The following is a 20290-nucleotide window of genomic DNA, read 5'->3' as shown; positions in this document are numbered from 1 at the left end:
ATGCTTGCTTCATCACTGGCCGTTTTGCAATGAACACAGATCGCTGCTACCCAAGTCCTGAGCATTTTTAGTATATTCCCCCGCTCCTCCCCTACCGTTTTTGATTAGTTTCCTTTCTTTTGTCACCTTTACACACATACACCATTTAATCTGAATGAGCAAAAATGCTCACTGAAATGTGTTGCCCTCTGTGGTGGCTGAACTTAAAGGCTTGTTTCGGTTTTTGTGATGGTGTACTTGCAACATTTTCTCTTCGTTTGCAAAATCACCTCTTCCTGGTCTTTTCCTGGGTCTTTTTGGAGACACTTTGAAATGTATTCAGACATCAGCTGCTTTTGTCTGGGGAAATCATGGACCCCGTGTAGAGATCTAGTTTCTTTCTTAGCTTCAGCAAGAGCCATTAATAGGACACATTGCGACCTGCCATAACTTAAAGCCTGTCCTTCCAGGGGGAGCGCTATTGGACCATCTTCTATTACCCAATTTCCTACAAAAACTAGTTTTTGAAGAACAAGGCCAAGCAGGCCAGCGGAACCACGTGGCTGAAGCTGGGGCACAGAGCGGCTGGGGCTGGAAGACGGTGGAAATTTTGAACACTTGCAACATCTGGGTTGTGGCTGAGCCAGGTAGGGGGCAAGAAAGAAGAGGAGGTGGGAGTTTGGTAGAGGAAAGAATCCAAAGGAGTAATGAGGGTTTGATGATTGGGGAAAGATCAAAGGGAAAAAAATAAGAATAAATCAAGAGGAAAAAATATGAAAAGAATTCAGGTCAACAACAGTGGAAGAATGAAAAGGGAAGGAGGGGAGTGGGCCTAAGGACTTGAAATGACGTGAAGGGTAGAAATAAAACAAAGAACACGAGCGAAAGAAAGAAACACCGTTCCAGGAAGTTTCTGCCCCAATCCTGGATGACTCATTAGGTCAAAGCCAAAGCATCAGCACAAACCCCATGCTGATGGCTGTGGGCAGGCCTCTCCTGGGTGACCGGCCACGACAATCCTGCCACACTAGCTCACGCTTTGAAGTCTCAACGCAAGAACAAAACACAACTATAACTTACGGATTCCTAGAAATCATTTCACCTTCTGTCCATGAAGTTTAATAAAAAGACCCACGATCCTCAATACGCACAGTGCAGTGGAAAGACACTGGACACCGGAGCCCCGATGAGGACTGTGGGGCCCCAGTGGTGGCCAAAGGATTTTGAGCTACGGCAGCTTTTCTGCAGAGAAATCTAGAAGCCGGTCCTAGAACCGATATGGTGGAGCTGTCTGATCTGGGTCTCTCAGTAGGGAGAATGCCTTTCTTCCCCCGGGGAGCATCTCAACAGAACCTCTCCATCAGGGGGCAGACTGTCCAGCCTCCACCTCCTCTTGATGGGGCACTTTCTCTCTCTCCCTCTTTCTCTCCCTGCCATAGTTCACATGCTGCTAAGCTGAATTCTCTTTAGAGATCCCAGTTTGCAGCTACACCTGCCTGAAGAGGCCCGGGGCTAAAACTTCCTGGACGCAGAGGTCCTCTTACGTGTTTTCTCTCCTGAAGCAGCTGCAGTTGTAGGGTTCTTCCCATCTCAGAAAGGAGAGGCCACAATCTTACTCATTCTACCCTCAAGTTATCGCTGTTATATTTGCTTAATCAGAAAGCGTGCTGGCAGTGTAATCAGATGAGGCTGAATGTGGCTGATTGTCTCCTGCCTCATCACTGTCATCATCACTGTCCCTGCCTGCTTCTCCCTCATCCTGCCCCCCTAGAACTGAGCGGAACTGAGGCGAAGGAAGTTTTGACTCCATGACTTCAACCAGACCCCTCCTCCTCCTCCTCCTCCTGGGACCTGGTCGCAGCCCTGCTCTACAGTCAGGCACATGCTGACGATTTCCTGGAAGCCTCCAACCTGAGTAATTTGTTTCCAGTGTTTTAGGTTTTATGCTCCGTTCACTGTGTTAATCTGCAAGTGCCTGCCTATTCTGTGACTGTTCCAGGATACAGCGCTGGACACACCACGTCCCGGGTCACGGGCACAGATCCTTTTCTGTATTGTTCAGCGGTTTCCTAATCACCAGGAGGAGCTAAAGAGTTACTTTCTAAGCTGGTACCACAGATAATCTTTTACACTTCATCTGACTTCCAAGCAAGATGGCAGTGAAAAATCATGCACAACCACGATTCAAGCACAATCTAGAAATACACCCGCAAGTAATCAGAGGAGCCTCAGGTTTCAAAATTCAGCAAAAAGAACCAGTTTCCAGGTTCAGAGAATTCCTCCACGATCACCACTTGGGGGTGACTCCAAGCATGTTACCTACCTTTCTTGAATTTGACATTGTTTTTCTATAAAGTGGTGGGTCTTGGGGTCCCATTCTACAACAGCGTTTGGAATTCTATGAATTTATTTAAAAAGCAAGACAATGTGGAGAATGTGCTGTAGGTGGTTGTGCTGGGGGGCGGGGTATGTCCTAAGTGACTCTGCATTTCTGGGAACTAATTGCATTTCTGACCCTGAAAAGGTAAGTAACAGGCATACGGTTTTAATTTCATCTGAGAGGTTTTCAAAGCTATAATGGACATTGTGAGGATTTGGGGGAAAAGGAAATGTATTAGTAAATTTAAGAAAAAGTGGAAAATACAAACCAAAATCAGGATTCATTTCATCTATGGAATCTACTCTTTGGAGTAAGTGTCTGATAGAGCTGGCTGACTCAAAAGCCACACGCAGATTTGCTTTTCCAATTGGTGAGCGTCTGGGAAGGTGGGTTTGGGGAAGATGTTAAGACGCATATTGCATGTCTATGTCGTCAGGGCCTTGTTGGTAAATCTACACTCCACCAGATGAACTGTGAACATGTGTGTGTTCCGAACCACAACATCGTCCTTGGAGAATAGTTTGAAACGCGAAGCTTTCCAGAAACCCAACTGATAACGTGATAAACGTGTTTAAGCACCAGTCTTCCGGTACTTATAATTCTGTAACACGAGGATGGGAAAGGTTAGAAGAGAGACAAACTCGGCAAGCAGATTTTCTATTGATGATGGACACGGGTGATGGCAACGGGGTGGGGGGTAGGTCACTCCACTCTTTAACTTTGGTGTTAGTTCAAATTTTTCCTTTTTGAAAGAGTGTATTTTTATCACGGGGAAAAGAAAGTGGAACGTCATGGAAGGCATTCAGCCCAGCTCCTGCACAGTCCAAGCGGAGCAGGAGGTCCTTCCGCACCTGCCACATTCCCTATTTGGGCAATCCTGTGCGTCACCGTCAGGAACATGGCTCCCTTCGCAGAGCCAGGCACCTCCGCTCTATGTATAGATGCGCCGTGTGTGTGCCACGTGCCTTCAGTCTTTAGCTTGATGACTTAACTCTCACCGCGAGGTGCCTTCCTCCCGTTTCGTTACGACTCTTATGTCCCCCGGGAATTTGGGAGAAGAAGACAACTGCATCGAATTAAAGGCAGAAAATGACTGAATAGCTTCTAGCTTCAACATCAAGAGACCCCGAGCGGCCGTCTCGAGCCCCAGCAGCGGACGGAGCAGCCGGGCGCACCAGGCCCGCGGACCCGCGCCCCGGCCGGCCGCTCTCGGCGCGGCCGCGGGAGGAGCCGGCGGGGCGGCAGATGGACGTCCGCGAGCCGCGTTTCCCAGCTGGGTTACGCAACAACTTTGCAGTCGTCATCTGCGCCCTAATGTGCAGGGGGCGGTGCTGGTGCGTTGCGCTTTCTACGCCCCCGCCACCCCCCATCACCCCCCCCCAGGTCCCCCCCCCCCGCCTCTCCGGGCTGTCTCGCTTTCTGGGGAGACGCGCGGGGCATTGTAATCGCTGCCGACGCAGCACAGCGAGGCTCGAGACGGCCACCCGGCCCCCTCCCCTCGGCGGCCCGCCCGAGGTCTGGCGGCGCGCCAGCCTCGCCTCCCCGCCTCCCCTCGCGCCCACCCCGCGGAGGAGCGGTCCTCCCGGAGTGTGCGGGGCGGGGAACGGGGAGGTCCCTGCCACGCCCGGGCCGCCGCAGCCCGCGGCCCTCGACCCGGTACTCGGTCGGCAACAGGTAGCCCGGCCGGCTGCGCGCTCGGGGGAACAAAACGCGCCTCTGCGAGGGAACGAGGGTCGCCGGGCTCAGAAAGGCGCCTCGGCGACCGAGAGGGCGAAGGCGGCGGTGCGGGGGGCGGCGCGGCGAGTCGGGGGGCTTGGGCCCCTCCCCAGGCTCGCTCTGGTCCAGGCGGCCGCGCCGGCCGTTGCGCAACCCGGGAGCGGGGCGCGGGTCCTCCCAGCGCGCGGGCGGCGGCGGTGGCCACGGCCGGGAAGGGACGCGGGCTGCTGGTGGCTCTGCCGGGAGGGGGAGCGGGCGGGGGCGGGGCGGGAGGGGCGGGGCCTCGGAGAGCCCGCCCCCGCCGGCCGCGGCCATTGGCGGCGGGCTGGGGGAGGGTGCGGGCGCGGCGATTGGGGCCGCGGCCGCCCGTCACGGCGGGGCTGGCGGGCGGCGACGTAGCGCCGCGCTCGGAACTGACCTACTAACACACATCTCCCGGCGCGGCCACGGCGCCCGCGGACCCGGCGCGCCGCCCGCCTCCCGCGCCGCGCCCTCGCCGCCGCCTGCCGCCCCGGAGGCCCGGCCGGACCTGGGTCCCCGCGCGCCGCCGGCTCCGTTCCCGGCCCGCGTTCCTTCTCCCCGCCGCTCCAGCTCGCCGGCCCGACAGCAGGAACACGGTAAGCGCTCCGCCCACCGCCAGCCGGGGCCCGGCGCCCCGCTCCCCGCCCGCTCCCGGGGCGCGCGGCCGGCGGGCGCGGGGCGCGGGCCGGGCTGTGCGCCGGGCCCGGCCGTGCGCGGGGCTGGCTGGCGGCGGCGAGTGTGCGCGGGGCATTCATTACATAAACTTTTGCTGCCTTGTCAGGAGGGGACTCGCCACCTTAAGGTGGCTGCTTTGATTGCAGCGCCCTCGCGCCGGCACGTAGCCCAGGCTGGCTTGCGCTCCCCCCGCCGCTGTTGCATAATGTCTCCCGATTTCAGGAAAATTGATGTTTTGGTGGAGAAGAGCGCCGGGGAGGCTGAGCCGAGGCTGAGCCATCTCGCGGGGAAGGGCAGCGCTCTTTCCGTTCTCGTCCCTTCTGAGGGGCTGGCGGCGGCGGCGAGGAGGGGGCTGAGTAGTGGGGAAGAGTCCTGATTTTCTCGTTGAGAAAGAGGGTTGGGAGCGTGAACGGTGACGGCATTCGGAGAATGCCTGCGCTGCGTGTGTTTGTGTCCGGGGCTGAGTCTGCACAGACGTTTTCCACCCTGTTTGTCGTCAGCGTGTTTTACCAGCGCTCGGGGAGGCTGTGGGATCTGTCCTTGCACACATTGCATAATCTACCTACGGTGACATACTGGCAGGGATTACGGGCTGATGTGGGAATGTGCGCTACGTGTGCAACGATTTGGTAATTTTAGCGCAGCGTTGGATATTAGATCGTTATTTACATGTGTACTACGTCCCAAATTAAAAGAAAAAACAAGATGTATTTTTAAACACTCCTTCAAAGCGTGAAAGGAAGAATTCCTCGGGTTGTATTCTGATCTTGAATACTGCCCGGGCTCGCCCCTTAGGTGTTCTGAGCTAGTATTTTTAAATCTGGGACGAGCCATTGTGACGTTTACCTCTCCACCTTCCTAATTTTAATACATTCCATCCGATCAGCCCTTTTTCTCACCAAATTGTCGTTGCTTTTTCAGACGCGACAAGACAGATCACATAATAGTTTCCTGGAAATGTTGCATTATGTAACTGACGAATTTGCTGGCAGTGAGCATAGGAAGAGGGAGCTAATTACGTGATTTTATAATCCTGCTACAAAGAAAGTAGGACAATCTTAGCCTTTAAAATGTCACTGTAACAGTTTTTTTTTTTAAGGATATTTTAAGCAGGCAAGTAGACAACTGGGCAAGCATTGAGTTTGCGCATGCTGCCCAATGTGTGTCTTTTGCCCTAAATGAAATGTGCGTTCTTCTAAATTTAGCCCTAACTATCACATTTTGACAATTGTGGCCGCACCGTTCTATTTCTGGTGTTTTCTCCAGGGCTGTGTGCAAATACAAGTTCAAGGCCATTTGCTGTAGTTTTAACTCCACGCCTTCGGAGACCTTTGATAAGATTGTATTTTTAGGAAGGCATTTCGCAGAGCCCAGTGGTTTGCTGGAGGCTGACTCCCATTTATCTTTTTAAAGGACGCTTTAGGAAAGTGCTGTTCCCTGAGAACAGCAGGGGATGGCCAAGTGTCATCTTCTAGTCTCGGCTTTTGTAAATAACAACAGCGAATGAGCTCACAATATTTATTTCACGTCGTATTTTTTTTCCCTCCAGACAAAATGATTTATGGGAAACAGATATAGGTTAGTAGATTGTATTTTTGTGTGGACGCCCCAGTTTTATTAATGTGAGGATGATACGAGTTAATGTACCCAGATTTTAAATTTCTTCCCGGACCCTTACATAGTGTATGTGTGAATGTATGTATGTGATGGTGTGTTTGTATCAGATTTGTTTTCCCCTAATGTAACATTTAAATAATTTTAGTGCAGGGTTGGGGGGGGGGCGTTTGGTAGGGGGCAAAGGGGGACGTATTGCAAGATTCACCCCTGGAGCAAATTATATTACCCCAAGTAATTGAAGTTGCTTTCCAGGAAGCTAATATTGCTCCAGGCCCCCGGTGTCAGACCCCGACCTACTCTGGAGCTCGAGCTGCGTGCCCCTGACCTGCCGGGGGCCCGCGTAGCGCCCCCTTCCGATCGCGACCTCAGGGGCGCTCCTGTGCCTCCTGGCGCGCCCCTCCCTCCTGCGCGCCCTTGGGGTCTGGGGGGATGTGGGGTTGGCGGGCGGGGCCCCCGGCCCGCACCGGGGAGCGCCCTGGGCGGCGCTTGCACGGGGGCCGCGCGGCGGCCTGCGCTCTTCCTCGCCCCCTCCCCACATTCCTTTGTTCTGGCGCGGGGGTCCTGGCGGCGCCGAGGCCCCGCTGCGCCGCCCACCCGGCGGGAGGCGGGTCCTGGGGAGGCGCGGCGCGGGGGGCGCGGGGGGACCGCCCGGGGCCGGCGAGTGCGGCGCTCCGTGGGCTCGCCTGGGCGGGAGGGGAGCAGGAGGGGCGGGGTGGCCCCCGGGCGAGGCCACCGGGAGACGGCAGCCCCGCGCCCCGCCGGGCAGCTCTGGGGCCTGCCTTCCCGGGTTCTGCGCCTTGAGCTCCTGAGCGCCGCAGACACCTTTGTTCCTGGAGGCTTCATTGTATGTCGGAGCCGAGCGCTTCTCGGTTGGTAAAGCGAAAAAGACCGAAGAAAACCTCTAAATGTCAACAGACCACAAAAATTGGGAGTGGGGCGCTCCAGCATTGATGGTGATGATAGGCGGGCCCGGCTTGACTGTAACCAGTCGAGTCGATTTTTTTTTTTTTTTTGAACCTTTAGTTTTTGTTGTCAAAGGCTAGCGTAGAGAGAACTCGAATGCCCCGAGTTCAAAAAGCATATATATATCAAAGGGCCCTTACGGCTGCCGCTGCCCTGCTGTGAGGCTACAGGGCTTCCATCCTGGCCGTAAGGCTTCTGAGATTGCGCGCGTTGCAGTAATTCTCGGTGAGTTCACGGCAGCCTCACAGATGTCCCCTGAAAAGCGCGTAAGCGCCAAGTGCTTTGTTGAAAATTGGCTTCTGGGGGAGCCTGTCCTCCACCCCAGACCCTAACCCGTTTCTCTCTTGAGTGTCAAGCCAGTGAGTAGTTGGGGACCAGTGAAATGCTAACATAAGAACTCGGGCTCTGGGCTCAGAAGAGCTGGGTCCCAGGCCCCAGCCTGTGATCTTGGGCGGCTTGCCCTGATTTCCACAGGCCTCCAGGGTAAACTGAGGAAATAAAACCTGTTGATCTAGGCAGTCGTGAGGAGCTCAGTAAACGTTTCCTATGCAAGTGACCAGGAACCAGAGACACATGTATTTTTGATAAAGGTATTCACCTTTTTTCTCTGCTTACGTCTTTGGACAATGACAGACTGAAATTTGAACTCAGCATTTAGTTAGAGTCTTCTTGAAATACTGTGCTTTTTCGTTCGAGTGATGATTCGGGTTTTTTTTCTTTTTCCTCAAAACTATTTGCCATTACACTCAATGGTAATTTTAGTTGGAAGGGAATTCTTGACAGGATCCCAGAACCTCAAACTTCCCAAGTCATGAGATTCATGGGGAACTGTTTAAAGGAACAGAGATAGAGAGAGGGAGGGAGGGAGAGGTGAGCTGATGGTGGCAGGAATGGTGTAGGAAGTGCCAAACAGCTGCCTTTGTCCAGTTCCCTTGGCCTCTCTGTGATGGTTGTCTGGGGCCTGGGCGATCTCTGCATCTCAGGTTCTCTGCTCTGAGATCAGAGGCTGTTAGACCTCACAGGTAAGCTCTCTGGGAGGGTGATGTGCAGCCTATAAAGTAAAGACACGCCCCATGACTGCTGATGGTTGGCCCTTTCGACTGATACGGAAGTCAGTTGCATTTGGTTTTGGGCTTGGGGAGCAGGAGGCAAAAATTAGGCCTAGAACAGATCCTCGTCATCATTGCCTTCATTCTGCTCATCCTTCAAAAACGAGATTAAGAGCTAACATTTTCTGTACACGTACCCTGCACGTGCCAGACACAGCGTGGACCGGTCTATTATCCTCCCCACTTTGTAGATAAGGAAGTGGAGGCGAAGGGAAATCGTTTAGCAACCCAGGCCAGGAGCTTGAAACGGGGTGGCGTGGGGGAGGGGGAGGGAGGGGCTCTGCCTCCGTCCCTTCCCTGAGTGTGAATGCAAGCTCACTGCAGTTTTTGAAACAATTTCCTTTTCTGTGTTCAAGACTTATCTTTGTGAGGTGCAATTATAACATCACTGTGATGCAACAGCCTGAAAATTAAAACCCTTTGTTCGGGCCCTTTCCCATGTTGAGCAACGTGCCTGACTCACCAGCTGAGTGGATATTTCTAGTTGACCTTGCTTTGGTCCACAGCGTCAGTTCCGAGACGTGAATGTGATTGCAGCATGGAATGGAAAAGGTGCAGTCACACTGCCCAGGCTTTATTTTTACCCGAGTTAAAATCACACATACTTCATTATTTCCATTGTAACCCAGATGGCATTGATGCTGTTAAACGTTGTTTATTTTTAATGTGTATTAAGGAATGAGAGCACACTTGGGATTCGGTTCAAAATATGACAGAAACAATGTAATTGAGGTTTCCTTTAATATTCATTTCTTGTTTTTGTAAGGTATGCCTGTGTTTCACGGGGTTAACACATTGTTTGATATCCTGTTATTTTTCTGAATTATATTTGAGTTGAGTTTTATCCAGATTGGATTTGTATGAGAATGTCGAAAGACATTGACCTTTGATCACAGACATTACACAAGAGTTTTTCAGTTTCAAAATGAATTTGTATGACCGCCACCCTCAATTATCTCTCAAATTTCATTACAAATAGCTTTCTTGTAGTTAAAAAAAATTCTGTTTCTTATATGGTTTAATTAGAGAGTGTAAGCTTGTTTTTATGATAAGAAAGTTCAGTAGGGATTTACTAGATGCCTTTCATAATAATCTGCTTTGAGGACTCCGTTTTATTGGAAGCAGAATGATGTTTATAAAAGCCTTTTAGCTATCAGAACATGGTGTCTTTTATTAATTAACTTTCTAGGGATCTTAAACTGGAATTAAGTAGCCTTCAAATAAACACTAAAAATAAACATTTAAAATGATCTGTTCTCTTCATAAGGCACGTAGTAGAGTAGTGACATTTGTAATCTTCTGTGCCCTGGGAAGGAACGTGAAGAAGAAGTTAAGAAGTCAAGCTGAGGGAAACTGGAATGTGATCCTTCAGTGTAGTTGGGAACATTCAGAAACTTGCCCTTCTGTACCCTTTCCCCACCCAGCCCCCGCACGCGCCCCGTTTTTACTTGCCATCATTACTCCCATGTTGCATGTATCCTGGCATTTCTTAGCAGATGCAGAATGTCCTATAACTGGGTTATTTCATGATTACTGGTGTCACTTAAGATTTCAGATAGTTGATAGACTGATAAATTATCTTTTTGAAACTTCAGGAAAATTAATGTTCCTCATTTCGAAGTGACTGCGGTTTTGTTTCTGGTTTTTTTTAATGCATTAGTATTTCACACACACCCCCTCCCTCCCCCTCCCTCAAGCCTTGGATTTGTTTGGACACGTTAGGATCTGCGCTCAGACCAAGCAGTCTTCAGGATATTTTCATCCTGAGTTAGGTTACAAACAGTGGCCTCTTTTTATGAATGTAAAGTTGTACTATTTCATATTTCAATTCCTTAAATTATATTGATGCTGCAATGAAATACAGTGTTGTTCTCCTATTTATTAAGTTTAAATCTAATTTTCAGGTAGTTCTTTGTTGAAGATAAAACAGCAAGAAATTAGAAATATTTGCATTTATCATAAGCTCGCTCTGGTTTTGACACATTCATTTACAGAGGCACCCGAATAGAAAAAGTAGGTCAGTTTGTTGCCATGATAGGGTAGATTTTGGCAAAGTGTGAGAGTCCGTTTATGTGTGTGTTCATATCTTGATCAAGTATACATTTCTCTCTGACTTCAAGTTTAAAGTCTGTGTTACTAGAGGCAGAATTATATTATTAATGGGAGGCACTTCATTGGCCCTTAGAGAAGTTTAACATAGTTGTCTTAATTTAAAAAGCCTTTTATTTTTCAGCCTGATCAGAAAATCCTTGTGCAACTTCAGCATTTCCTGAATTTTTTCATTCCCCACTTCCCCGTAGATTTGATTTTTATTCATGAAAAGAAATAAAGCATTTTACTGAAATGATCATGTCACGGATTTTACCCACAGGAGGAAAACGTAGGTTAACATTTCGCTAGTATTACTAGTTTAAAGAGCTAAGAGTTGATTCAGTGACTTTATTTTTTTCACTAAAATGGTGTTTATCTCAAAAATAAGCAACTACCTTCTTAGTAGAGAGGTGGTTTGTAGTTGAACATAAAAGAACTTTTTTTTTCTTTAATGGTATCTATACTATACCTCTGAGGGTATAATGAATACATTCAGAGAGTAGAGGAAAAATGAGTAGTTCTATAAAAATATTTCCAAATCATGCGGCTCATCAAATAGTATTTCATCTTGTATTGACAGTTTTAAAATCAAAACTTGTAACAGAAGCAATTTGCAATAAGACTTCCCCCTTGAAGAGATAATTAGTAACAGAGTTTTCTCATGGTAGATTTTAATGTCTAAACTATTAGTAAGATTTTAGATGCTTGAAACAAAATGTTTCTTTTTGTTCTGTAACAAGTTTGGATTGTCAACCAATAGTTCTCTGAGAGATGCATTGGAGGCCAGGGAAGATATAGGTCAAACATAAGGAATGAGATTCCTCCTCGAGGAGAAATTTGGTCTAGAATTTGTGTTGGAACTCTTTATTCTTTTAGAGAATTTTCTAAACCAAATTTTAATCTTAATTTAAAATAGCATTTAGGTCATCTGACTTAAATAGACCGTAAAATCTGGGCTTGCGAAACCTAACTCCTGTAGAAATAGCGTGATGTACTATGAAAAAGCGTCAATTAGCAACGGCACGTCCGCGTTAGGTATGGGAAAATAATGTCATTGGAATGTGATGACTCCTGCTCTTAAATTTCTCTTTTTATTTGTGTTTTTAAGCAGCAGCCATATTATCTAATGGGTGTAATGAAGCTGATCGTGCTGGACACGCCAGCATCATAGAATTGGCATTTAGTGTCAATTACTCACCAGAAGGGAAACTAGTGGTGACTGATGTAACGCAGCGTTAGTGGTGATCTGAGAACAGAAGGCAGAGGTGAACTGACTGTTAAATTAATCATAAGGGGAAAACATCAGAATCTGAAATAAAGTCATTAGTTGATCATAAATACTGATGTTTTCAGAAGGCGTTGTAAACTAGCTTTGCGTTCGCTTTCATTTAAATTGATGGTTGAAGGGCACAAATAGATTCGTTGCCCCCCGCACCTCTGCCCTCACGTGCTGCGTGATCCTGGCAAAGTCACTCAGCCTTTCTGGGTTTTAACTGCTCCCCCCACCCCATGTTGAAAATGGATACATTTTGCTTTTGTACTAGAAAAATCACAGGTGACAATGCCAATAGCTAGCACTTTTCTTTTCCTCTGTTTATTTTAGCACATAAGACTGCTAGGAGATTAAAATTTTAGCAAAGAGATGAAAATGTAGAATGTTTTCTCAATTTATTAAATACTTTCAGGATGTAGAACATCTCCAAGGAAGCTGGAGAGAAGTCCCAGGTGGCACCTTTGTCGTCTTAAGGAAGTTCTGGCGGCATCTAAGAGTGCTTTACTGCCCCCAGAGTAACTTAGGAAATGAGTATAAATGACTCAGAAATGAGAGCAACACAGAAAGGAACTGAATGTAATTGAGATGCACTGCAGAAGTCCCCACCAGAACAGCCCCCTGCAAGTACAGAAGAGGAAACCGGACCGTGAGAGGGACTGGATTGCAGTCAGAGCTGGGCTGGAATCAGCTCTGCCACTTAACTGGCTGTGTGACGCTGGGCAAGTTGCTTAACTTCTCTGAGCCTTAGTTTTCTTGTTTGAAAGTGGTTATTATCATGAGGGTAGTGAAATTATGACAGGCCAGGCTCACCGTGCTTCTTGCGTACTAAGTGTTCAGCAAATGGTCATCACTGTTTTTATTTTCACCCTCCCAAGAGAAAAAGCAGTGCAGGCTGGAAACGATGTGATCTGTGCACCAACCCCCGGCCTGACGTGGGCGGCGCTCCTTGCGCATCCCTGGCTCACAAGTCTGTCTCCCCCGCTGGAATAAGGGGATCCCTTGACCCTTGGGAGTTGGATTTATGTGCCCCCAGTCTTCCTCAGTGCCAGGTATGCAGTAGGTGTTGAATAAATCAAGCAAAGAGTAAGAGAAGCTCTCTGTCAATAAGCAAAGTATCTTTTTTAGGATTTCCACCGTGAGACTAAATTAAAAAGAATGTGTCAGAAAAGTGCTTTTGGTTACAAAACTCTCTTATGTGTGGCAAATGAGTGACTGTCAATCAGACGTTGAGCACCTAATATGTTCAGTTTGTTGCCAGGATACAAATACATTCATTTGCGCCCGTAAGGAATCTGTAGTCTAGCTGGGCTTATAAAACAAACGGAGGAAGATACACGTGGTCCAGAATCAGCACCTCTCTGCATTATCTCACACTGTGATAAACTTCTTTCAACTCTGTAAGGTTATTTGATAAATAATATTACCGAAAATATGCTAATACACTACGTGGTGATTTGCTGATAGGGGTCATAGAGACAGTTAATTTGTGCAGGTGAGGGAAGAATCTAGATTCTGGTACACAGAGTGAAGTTCCAATAGGGAGGAGACTAATGGAAAAGAAATGAGATTTTCCCACAGGTTTTAAACATGCCAACAAAGTTGTGGAGATGACAAAGTGGGCACATGGGACTTAGACACCAAGAAGAAAGGAGCCACGAGATTTTTCTTTTTAACATTTTGTATTGATTTGTAATCATTTTAACATGTTGTGTCAAATTCCAGTGTAGAGCACAATTTTTCCGTTATACATGAACATACATATATTCATTGTCACATTTGAGATTTTAAGACAAGTGAGATTTTTAAACTTAAATAGAGGTGGGATCATTTTCCTCCAGGCAGCATGACGAGGGCTGTCTGCCCTCACTCACACCAGACCCAGCACACATCTTTGGACCAGGAGGCTGAAGAGAGTCCCCACTCACTCCATGCATGTGATGAAAACGGGTATGATATGATGACATAATGAAAAGTTTAGGGAGAGTGGCAAAGGCAGACAGCACGGTGGGACATTTCAAAAGCGTCATGGGAAAAACTCGTAAGTGAGGTGAAATGTAGAAGGAATGTAATTTTTTTCCAGGGAAGGGACAAATTAAAAAATGTAAAGAAGAGAAAGGTTCTCAAGCGGCAAATATACTCAGAATAATAGCGTACAGGGAACTCCATGATGCTTTGAAAAACAGAGGTCCCTGAGGATACAGTGGAGATTTGAAGGGCACTTTGGGAAAAAAGTTCAATGTAATAGTCCTTCTTTAGCTGGAGTTTTTACCTTTTGCCTCAACATTTATTTGACTTAAAGGGGGAAGGACTTAACTGCATTAGGGAATACCCTTTTTTTTTTTTTTTGATAGACTTTATTCTTTTAGAGCTGTTTCAGGTTCACAACAGAATTGAGCAGAAAATACAGAGAGTTCACACGTAGCCCTCCCCTCCCCTCAGCATCCCTCATCAGTGGGCGTATTTGGTACCATCGCTGAACCAACGTGGACACGTTATTATCAACCAACGTCCATAGTTTACATGAGGGTTTCCTTTTGATGTTGTACATTCTGTGGAGGGAATACCCATTCTTAACAGGAGGAAAGAATCCATTCAGTATGCAGAGGGCAAATGAGTTTTCATGTCAGAACAAGAAAGCTGAGTGGAAATAGAGGAGGCTGTGTTGTTGTACTAAGTGATAACTAGAAAGATCTCCTTTCTACACCATCACCGCCTGCTCTGGCAGACTCTTTGCCTTCACTTCCCATTAAAGCTGTATTATCAAAAACAAACAGAAGCAGGGTGTTTGTAATCACAAATTTTCCCGAGTTGCAACTCACTGTTTCCGTTGGCTCAGTTGGATGGATACAAACGTGGCATTAAACCTGAGTCTTTGTGATCCTGGAACTGTTACGTCATTCCTTCTGCTCCTTCTGGAAAAGACACAAGAGGCTGGCAGGCTTTTCCAGCTGATAAAATTAAACTTCATTTCATTAGTCATTGTAGAACTATGCACAAGGAAGGCAGAATGACATGAAACAAAAACATTCAATCTTTTTAATGGGGCAGGGTAGAGTGCTGAATGAGCAGTTGTCTTGCCACATCTCCTTTATGGAAGTTTTCCCTGCTGGGAAATTAGGCAAGGAAGCCCTGTCCAGAAACACAGATCCAGAACCACCATGAGAGGATTGTTATTGGAACCTAATATGGATTTATTATCTCGTGTCAGGCCAAATGCAGATTAGAACCGTGTCATCAGTGGAAAAGGAAGCTATTTGGTTCTATTTTTGAGTTCTTATATTTTGTTTGAAACTAATTCATAAAATGGAAAGAAATTCTTTCCATAATTAGATTCTCTCAGTTTAAAATAATTTTAGGTTCTCTCAGTTTAAAATAAATTTACATTTCAAGAATGCACTCTACTTTAAAAAAAAATCCCTTTAAATAGTAACTGTTTATTTTGGTACAAAGCTATTAGATACATGAAATCTATTTTGACAGAATTTTCAGGACCAAAAAAAGCACTTTGAATGCTTCCATCTTAAGTGAATGCTTGATAAGTCAATTTGAAGGAATCAGAAGAAGGAACATTTCTAACCTCATAGTGCAAATACGTCAAAGAGATGGCTTTATTGAGAGGAACCCTTTCCAGGTGTGCTGAGTCTCTTGGCAGAATGACCTTGACATAGCCCATCGGGGGTTTGAGGGACAGGATTTGCCCACATAAGAGTCCAGTTAAAAAGCTGCAACTCCGTTGTTTGTGTGGCTTTTATTTTCATTTTTGTGGAAATAAAAACTTAGCCCCATTTATGTTTTATTCCATGCAGTTACAAAATTTGTTTACTGACATTAAAGGAGTTTACTTGGAGAAGTTCCTTTTTATGAGGTGAGCTTGTTTGCTTGGCAGCGATAGAAATGCGACCGAAAATTATCCAGAAGCACCCAGTCTGCAAGCACTTACCAGCCAGCGGGGATCTGTCATCTCCTTCCTGTCATGCCCTGTCCCTCGTCCCCCTCCCCACCGTGTCTTCTCCCGAAACACAGCCTTCCTCAGTTTCTCCCCGGGGCAGGTGTGTGTTTTTCTCTCACTGCCCTGGACCACGCGTTCCTCTGCCAATACGACAGCTCGCACTGGGGGTTTGTCCCTCACGACTCTACAGTACAGGGATTTGCTTTCTTCCCTTCTTCCTTTCTTTTCTTTCTTTTTTTCTTTCTTTTCTTTTCTTTCTTTCTTTCTTTTTCTTTCCTTTTCTTTCTTTCTTTCTTTCTTTCTTTCTTTCTTTCTTTCTTTCTTTCTTTCTTTCTTTTCTTTCTTTCTTTCTTTCCCGCCTTCCTTCCTTCTTTCTTTCTTTCCTTCCTTCTCTTTCTTTCTTTTTCTTTCCTTCTTTCTTTCTTTCTTTCCCTCCTTCCTTCCTTCTTTTCTTTCTTTTCTTTCCTTCCTTCCTTCTCTTTCTTTCTCTTTCTTTCTTTCCCTCCTTCCTTCCTTTTCTTTCTTTCTTTCTTTCTTTCTTTCTTTCTTTCTTTCTTTCTTTCTTTCTTTCTTTCTTTCTTTCTTTCTTTCTTTCTTTCTTTCTTTCTTTCTCTCTCTCTCTCTCTCTCTCTTTCTTTTCTTTCATTGAGTTATAGTCATTTTACAATGTTGTGTCAATTGGTTGCTTACTTTGGTTTCAAGATTGTAAACTCTTCAAAGGAAAAAACACTGCACCTTGTTCAGACCCACGTACCCTAAGTGCTGAGTGCCGTTTCTTGTACAGAACGGGTAATAAATACTTACCAAGTAACTGTTTCTTTTCGTGTATTGCAGGTCACCTACAAGACTGCCTACTCCGTTCAGCTAAGAGGAGCCAGAGAGATTGAGTCTGGACGGTAGAACAAAAGGAAGAATATTGATGGATGTTAAACCACGGGTTTTAGAGCGTTTGAGAGGCCTGGGGAAGTAACTTGCTCCCCTGCCCCGCGTAGGTAGGTGAAGGCTGTTTCTGATGCAGCTGAGAAAAATGCAGAGCATCAAGAAGGAGCAGGCGGCCCACGATCCCGGGAGCGCCGTGGACAAGATGATGGTGCTTAACTCTGCCTTGACTGAAGTCTCCGAAGACTTGGCGCCCGAAGACCTACTGCTAAATGAAGGAAGCGTGGGGAAAAGCAAATCTTCGGCGTGCCGGAGGAAACGGGAATTCATCCCCGACGAGAAGAAGGACGCCATGTACTGGGAAAAGAGGCGGAAGAACAACGAGGCGGCCAAGAGGTCTCGTGAGAAGCGTCGGCTGAACGACCTGGTTTTAGAGAACAAGCTGATTGCACTGGGGGAGGAAAACGCCACTTTAAAAGCCGAACTGCTTTCCCTGAAATTGAAGTTTGGTTTGATTAGCTCGACAGCCTATGCCCAGGAGATTCAGAAGCTGAGCAACTCGACGGCTGTGTACTTTCAAGACTACCAGACGTCCAAGGGCAGCGTGGGCGCCTTCGTGGACGAGCACGAGCCCTCGATGGTGGCCAGCAGCTGCATTTCGGTCATTAAGCACTCCCCGCAGAGCTCTCTGTCTGACGCTTCCGAAGTGCTCTCGCTGGAGCACTCGCAGGAGGGCCCCGCGCAGAGCGGCTGCAGAAGTCCTGAAAGCAAGTTCCAGGTCATCAAGCAGGAGCCCATGGAGCTGGAGAGCTTCGCCAGGGAGCCGAGAGATGAGCGGGGTGCCTACCGGGCAGCCCTGTATCAGACCTACATGGGGGGGTCGTTTCCTGGTTACGCGCACTCCCCGCCGCTGCTGCAGGCCAACCGGTCCTCCAGCAACTCTCCGAGGACGTCGGAGACTGATGACGGGGCCGTGGGAAAGTCGTCGGACGGCGAAGACGAGCAGCAGGTCCCCAAGGGCCCGATCCACTCCCCCGTGGAACTGCAGCGCGCCCACGCCACCGTGGTTAAGGTCCCCGAAGTGAATTCCTCTGCCCTGCCGCACAAGCTTCGCATTAAAGCCAAAGCCATGCAGATAAAAGTGGAAGCCCTGGAGAACGAGTTTGACGCCGCGCCCAAGCTTCCCTCGCCCCTTGACATGACGTCCAAGAGACACTTTGAACTCGAGAAGCATCCTGCCCCCACCCTGGTCCCTTCCTCCCTCACTCCCTTTTCAGTGCAAGTGACGAACATTCAAGACTGGTCCCTCAAAGCCGAACACTGGCATCAAAAAGACCTGAACGGCAAAAGCCAGGGCGGTTTCAAAACTGGCGTTGTTGAAGTGAAAGACACTGGGTACGAAGTTTCGGACCCAGAGAACTTGTTTCTGAAGCAGGGGATCGCACACTTGCCGGCAGAGGTGGTCTCACTCAAGAGACTGATCGCCACGCACCAGATCTCTGCTTCGGACTCCGGGTGAAGTTACTACTGAACCGGCTCTGGGCATCTCGCTGTCTTTGGCAATAGATGAGTATGTTTTGTATTAGGCTGAGTTTTCACTGGACCTGTGTCATTTCACTGTAACGTTCACACGTTGTCTGTCGGGTGTCTTTTTGTGCACAAATTACTATGAAGATTAGATTGTGTTATCACTCTGCCTTGGGTGTAGTCACAGAGTCCATTGCAAAGGCTGTATATATGGGACATTATTTTTGTTGTTTTCCCATAAAGTGTGTAAGTTACCAGTTTCAATAAAGGATTGGTGACAAACACAGAACTTCTGCTCCATGGCACTTAATTTTATGGGAAAGTAATTTAAGTTACAAAAATAGATACTAAGATGCTCTGATTTTACTTATTTGGGCGAGTTTTTTCTTCCCATCAGTAAGGGAAAAGCAGAACATATGGTCAACACATAATTTTTTTTTTCTTTTCTCTACTTTGGCCCAGGCTATGATAAGTTTGAAAATCTTCCAGCGGGGAGGGGACAAGGGGTGGTGGGGAGTGAATTTTCTTGCATTTGAGACTAATTTACAAAATTACTCCCCATTATCTATCTTCCTTTAAGGTTATGTTTTCTCTGCCTTTTTTTTTTTTTTTTAAGTTGAAAAATCCAACTTGTTTAGCATCAGCTTCCCTTTAGTCATCTCTCTCTTAAGTATGATGCATGAATGCGGAAAGTTGAGTCACTGACCCACTTTATTAATTAGAGGTTCTTTTTAAAAGGGTGAATAACAGAGTAAGGATGAAGTCATTTTTATGTTACTGTAAATCTTAACAGTTCTAGAGTGTAGCAGTCCAGGGAGTTAGCTAGTGAAACACTTTTTATTTAGTTCCCCAAATTTCAAAGAACACATCAGTGATCACCTACCATATACAGTCTGGGTGTATGTAGTGGCTCGGTTTGTTGTTTTCTTTCTTTCTTTTTTTTTTTTTTTAAACAATTCATTAATGATGAATATAATAGCTCCAAGTTTGGAAACTCTTCATGATCCAGAAGCCCGGAAGGAAGCATCATTCTCAGTAAATTGATGATTTGACTGTTAGTGACAATTTGTCCAGGACCCTCAGTTGCCCCACAGCAGTAAAAGTCTCCAAACGCAGACCAGGCGGGACCAGCTTCTGGGCGGGGTGCAGGGCCTGGGTCAAGGTCGGGCCAGCACAGCTGTCTCCGTGGCGGTTTTCCTCGCCCAAGCCCTCTCCAGAACTGCCTTTTTCCACACTGACCTCTTTTTCATCCTAGAGTTGGGGGCGGGGGCTGGACCTCAGGCTTCATAAAACACATGGCGGGTGAGGTAACCCTCGCTCTGTTCCCCGTGTCTCGTGGTGGTATCTGGGAAGAGCCCGGACCTACATCCCGCCTCAGGGCTCCCTCATCTTTTTCACGGCCTGGTTTGAATAAAGCCTGATTTTCAAGATCTTAAACCTCCTGCCCTTTTCTATTTCACAAAGTGATCCTTTGAATTAAAGGCGATGCGGGAACGTACACACGTGCCATCCACCTTGTCCCTTTGGACACCGCGACCCGTTCTCTCTCTGAAATCTCCTGCCTCTTGGAGAAGTGCGTTGCCCATCTTGGCCCCTGGCCTGCTGGCTTCAGTAACTGCCCCGTTTCCGGGTGGGGCCCAGAGGCAAACCCATCTCACTTGGGAATGCTGCAAAGCGGAGGAGGGCGAAGATGTCGGATGGCAAGTTAGGATCCAGAAGGGTGTCACACCCTAGAGTGGACGCAACGACTCTAACAACATGAATGAGAAGAGGGTTACAAGGTGCAGTCAAGTTTCTGTGTCAAGCGGGAAAACAGAAGGCTGTCCAAGTTCACAACTGGGGAAAAACAAAACAAAAAAACCAGAAATAACTACATCTGGAGGGAAAAAGCTTTAGTTCCCTCCAGTTTACTGTGAATCAACACCCAGTGGAATGTTGGGTTGGGTCCAGACATGGAGACAACCGTCCCGTGGTCCCCGGGCGCATGGGAACCTGCCAGAGGAACCCGTCAGGGATGGGAGATTTCGCAGCCATGAAATAGGAGAAATATATTAAGAAAATGGTTGATACATTGTCGCCAGAATGGCCAAACTTTGTCCTGTGTGGTACTT

At 47.5% G+C, this 20290-nt stretch overlaps 1 protein-coding gene across 4 annotated transcripts; it reads left to right on the top strand.

Annotated features, from left to right (window-relative positions):
* The first annotated feature begins 4011 nt into the window (after nucleotides 1-4011).
* On the top strand, nucleotides 4012-18468 carry NFIL3 (nuclear factor, interleukin 3 regulated). 4 transcript variants are annotated; one of them, XM_064482451.1, is made up of 2 exons: nucleotides 4012-4033; nucleotides 16608-18468. In XM_064482451.1, the coding sequence occupies exon 2, from the start codon at nucleotides 16786-16788 to the stop codon at nucleotides 18169-18171; it is 1386 nt and encodes a 461-aa protein (XP_064338521.1). In that variant the 5' UTR covers nucleotides 4012-4033; nucleotides 16608-16785; the 3' UTR covers nucleotides 18172-18468. The 4 variants fall into 4 exon arrangements, with proteins under 4 accessions (XP_064338521.1, XP_064338519.1, XP_064338520.1 ...); XM_064482449.1 differs by lacking the exon at nucleotides 4012-4033 and adding an exon at nucleotides 4539-4692; XM_064482450.1 differs by lacking the exon at nucleotides 4012-4033 and adding an exon at nucleotides 12240-12543.
* Nucleotides 18469-20290: the final 1822 nt, after the last annotated feature.

Source organism: Camelus dromedarius, chromosome 36 (assembly GCF_036321535.1).
Source record: "Camelus dromedarius isolate mCamDro1 chromosome 36, mCamDro1.pat, whole genome shotgun sequence".
Lineage (NCBI taxonomy): Eukaryota > Metazoa > Chordata > Mammalia > Artiodactyla > Camelidae > Camelus > Camelus dromedarius.
Note: the sequence above shows the minus strand (reverse complement) of the source record. Positions and strands in the feature narration are given on the sequence as shown.

Bases quoted from the DNA above. Each gene is read 5' to 3' on its own strand.
- NFIL3 (XM_064482451.1), top strand. From the start codon at position 16,786: ATGCAGCTGAGAAAAATGCAGAGCATCAAGAAGGAGCAGGCGGCCCAC.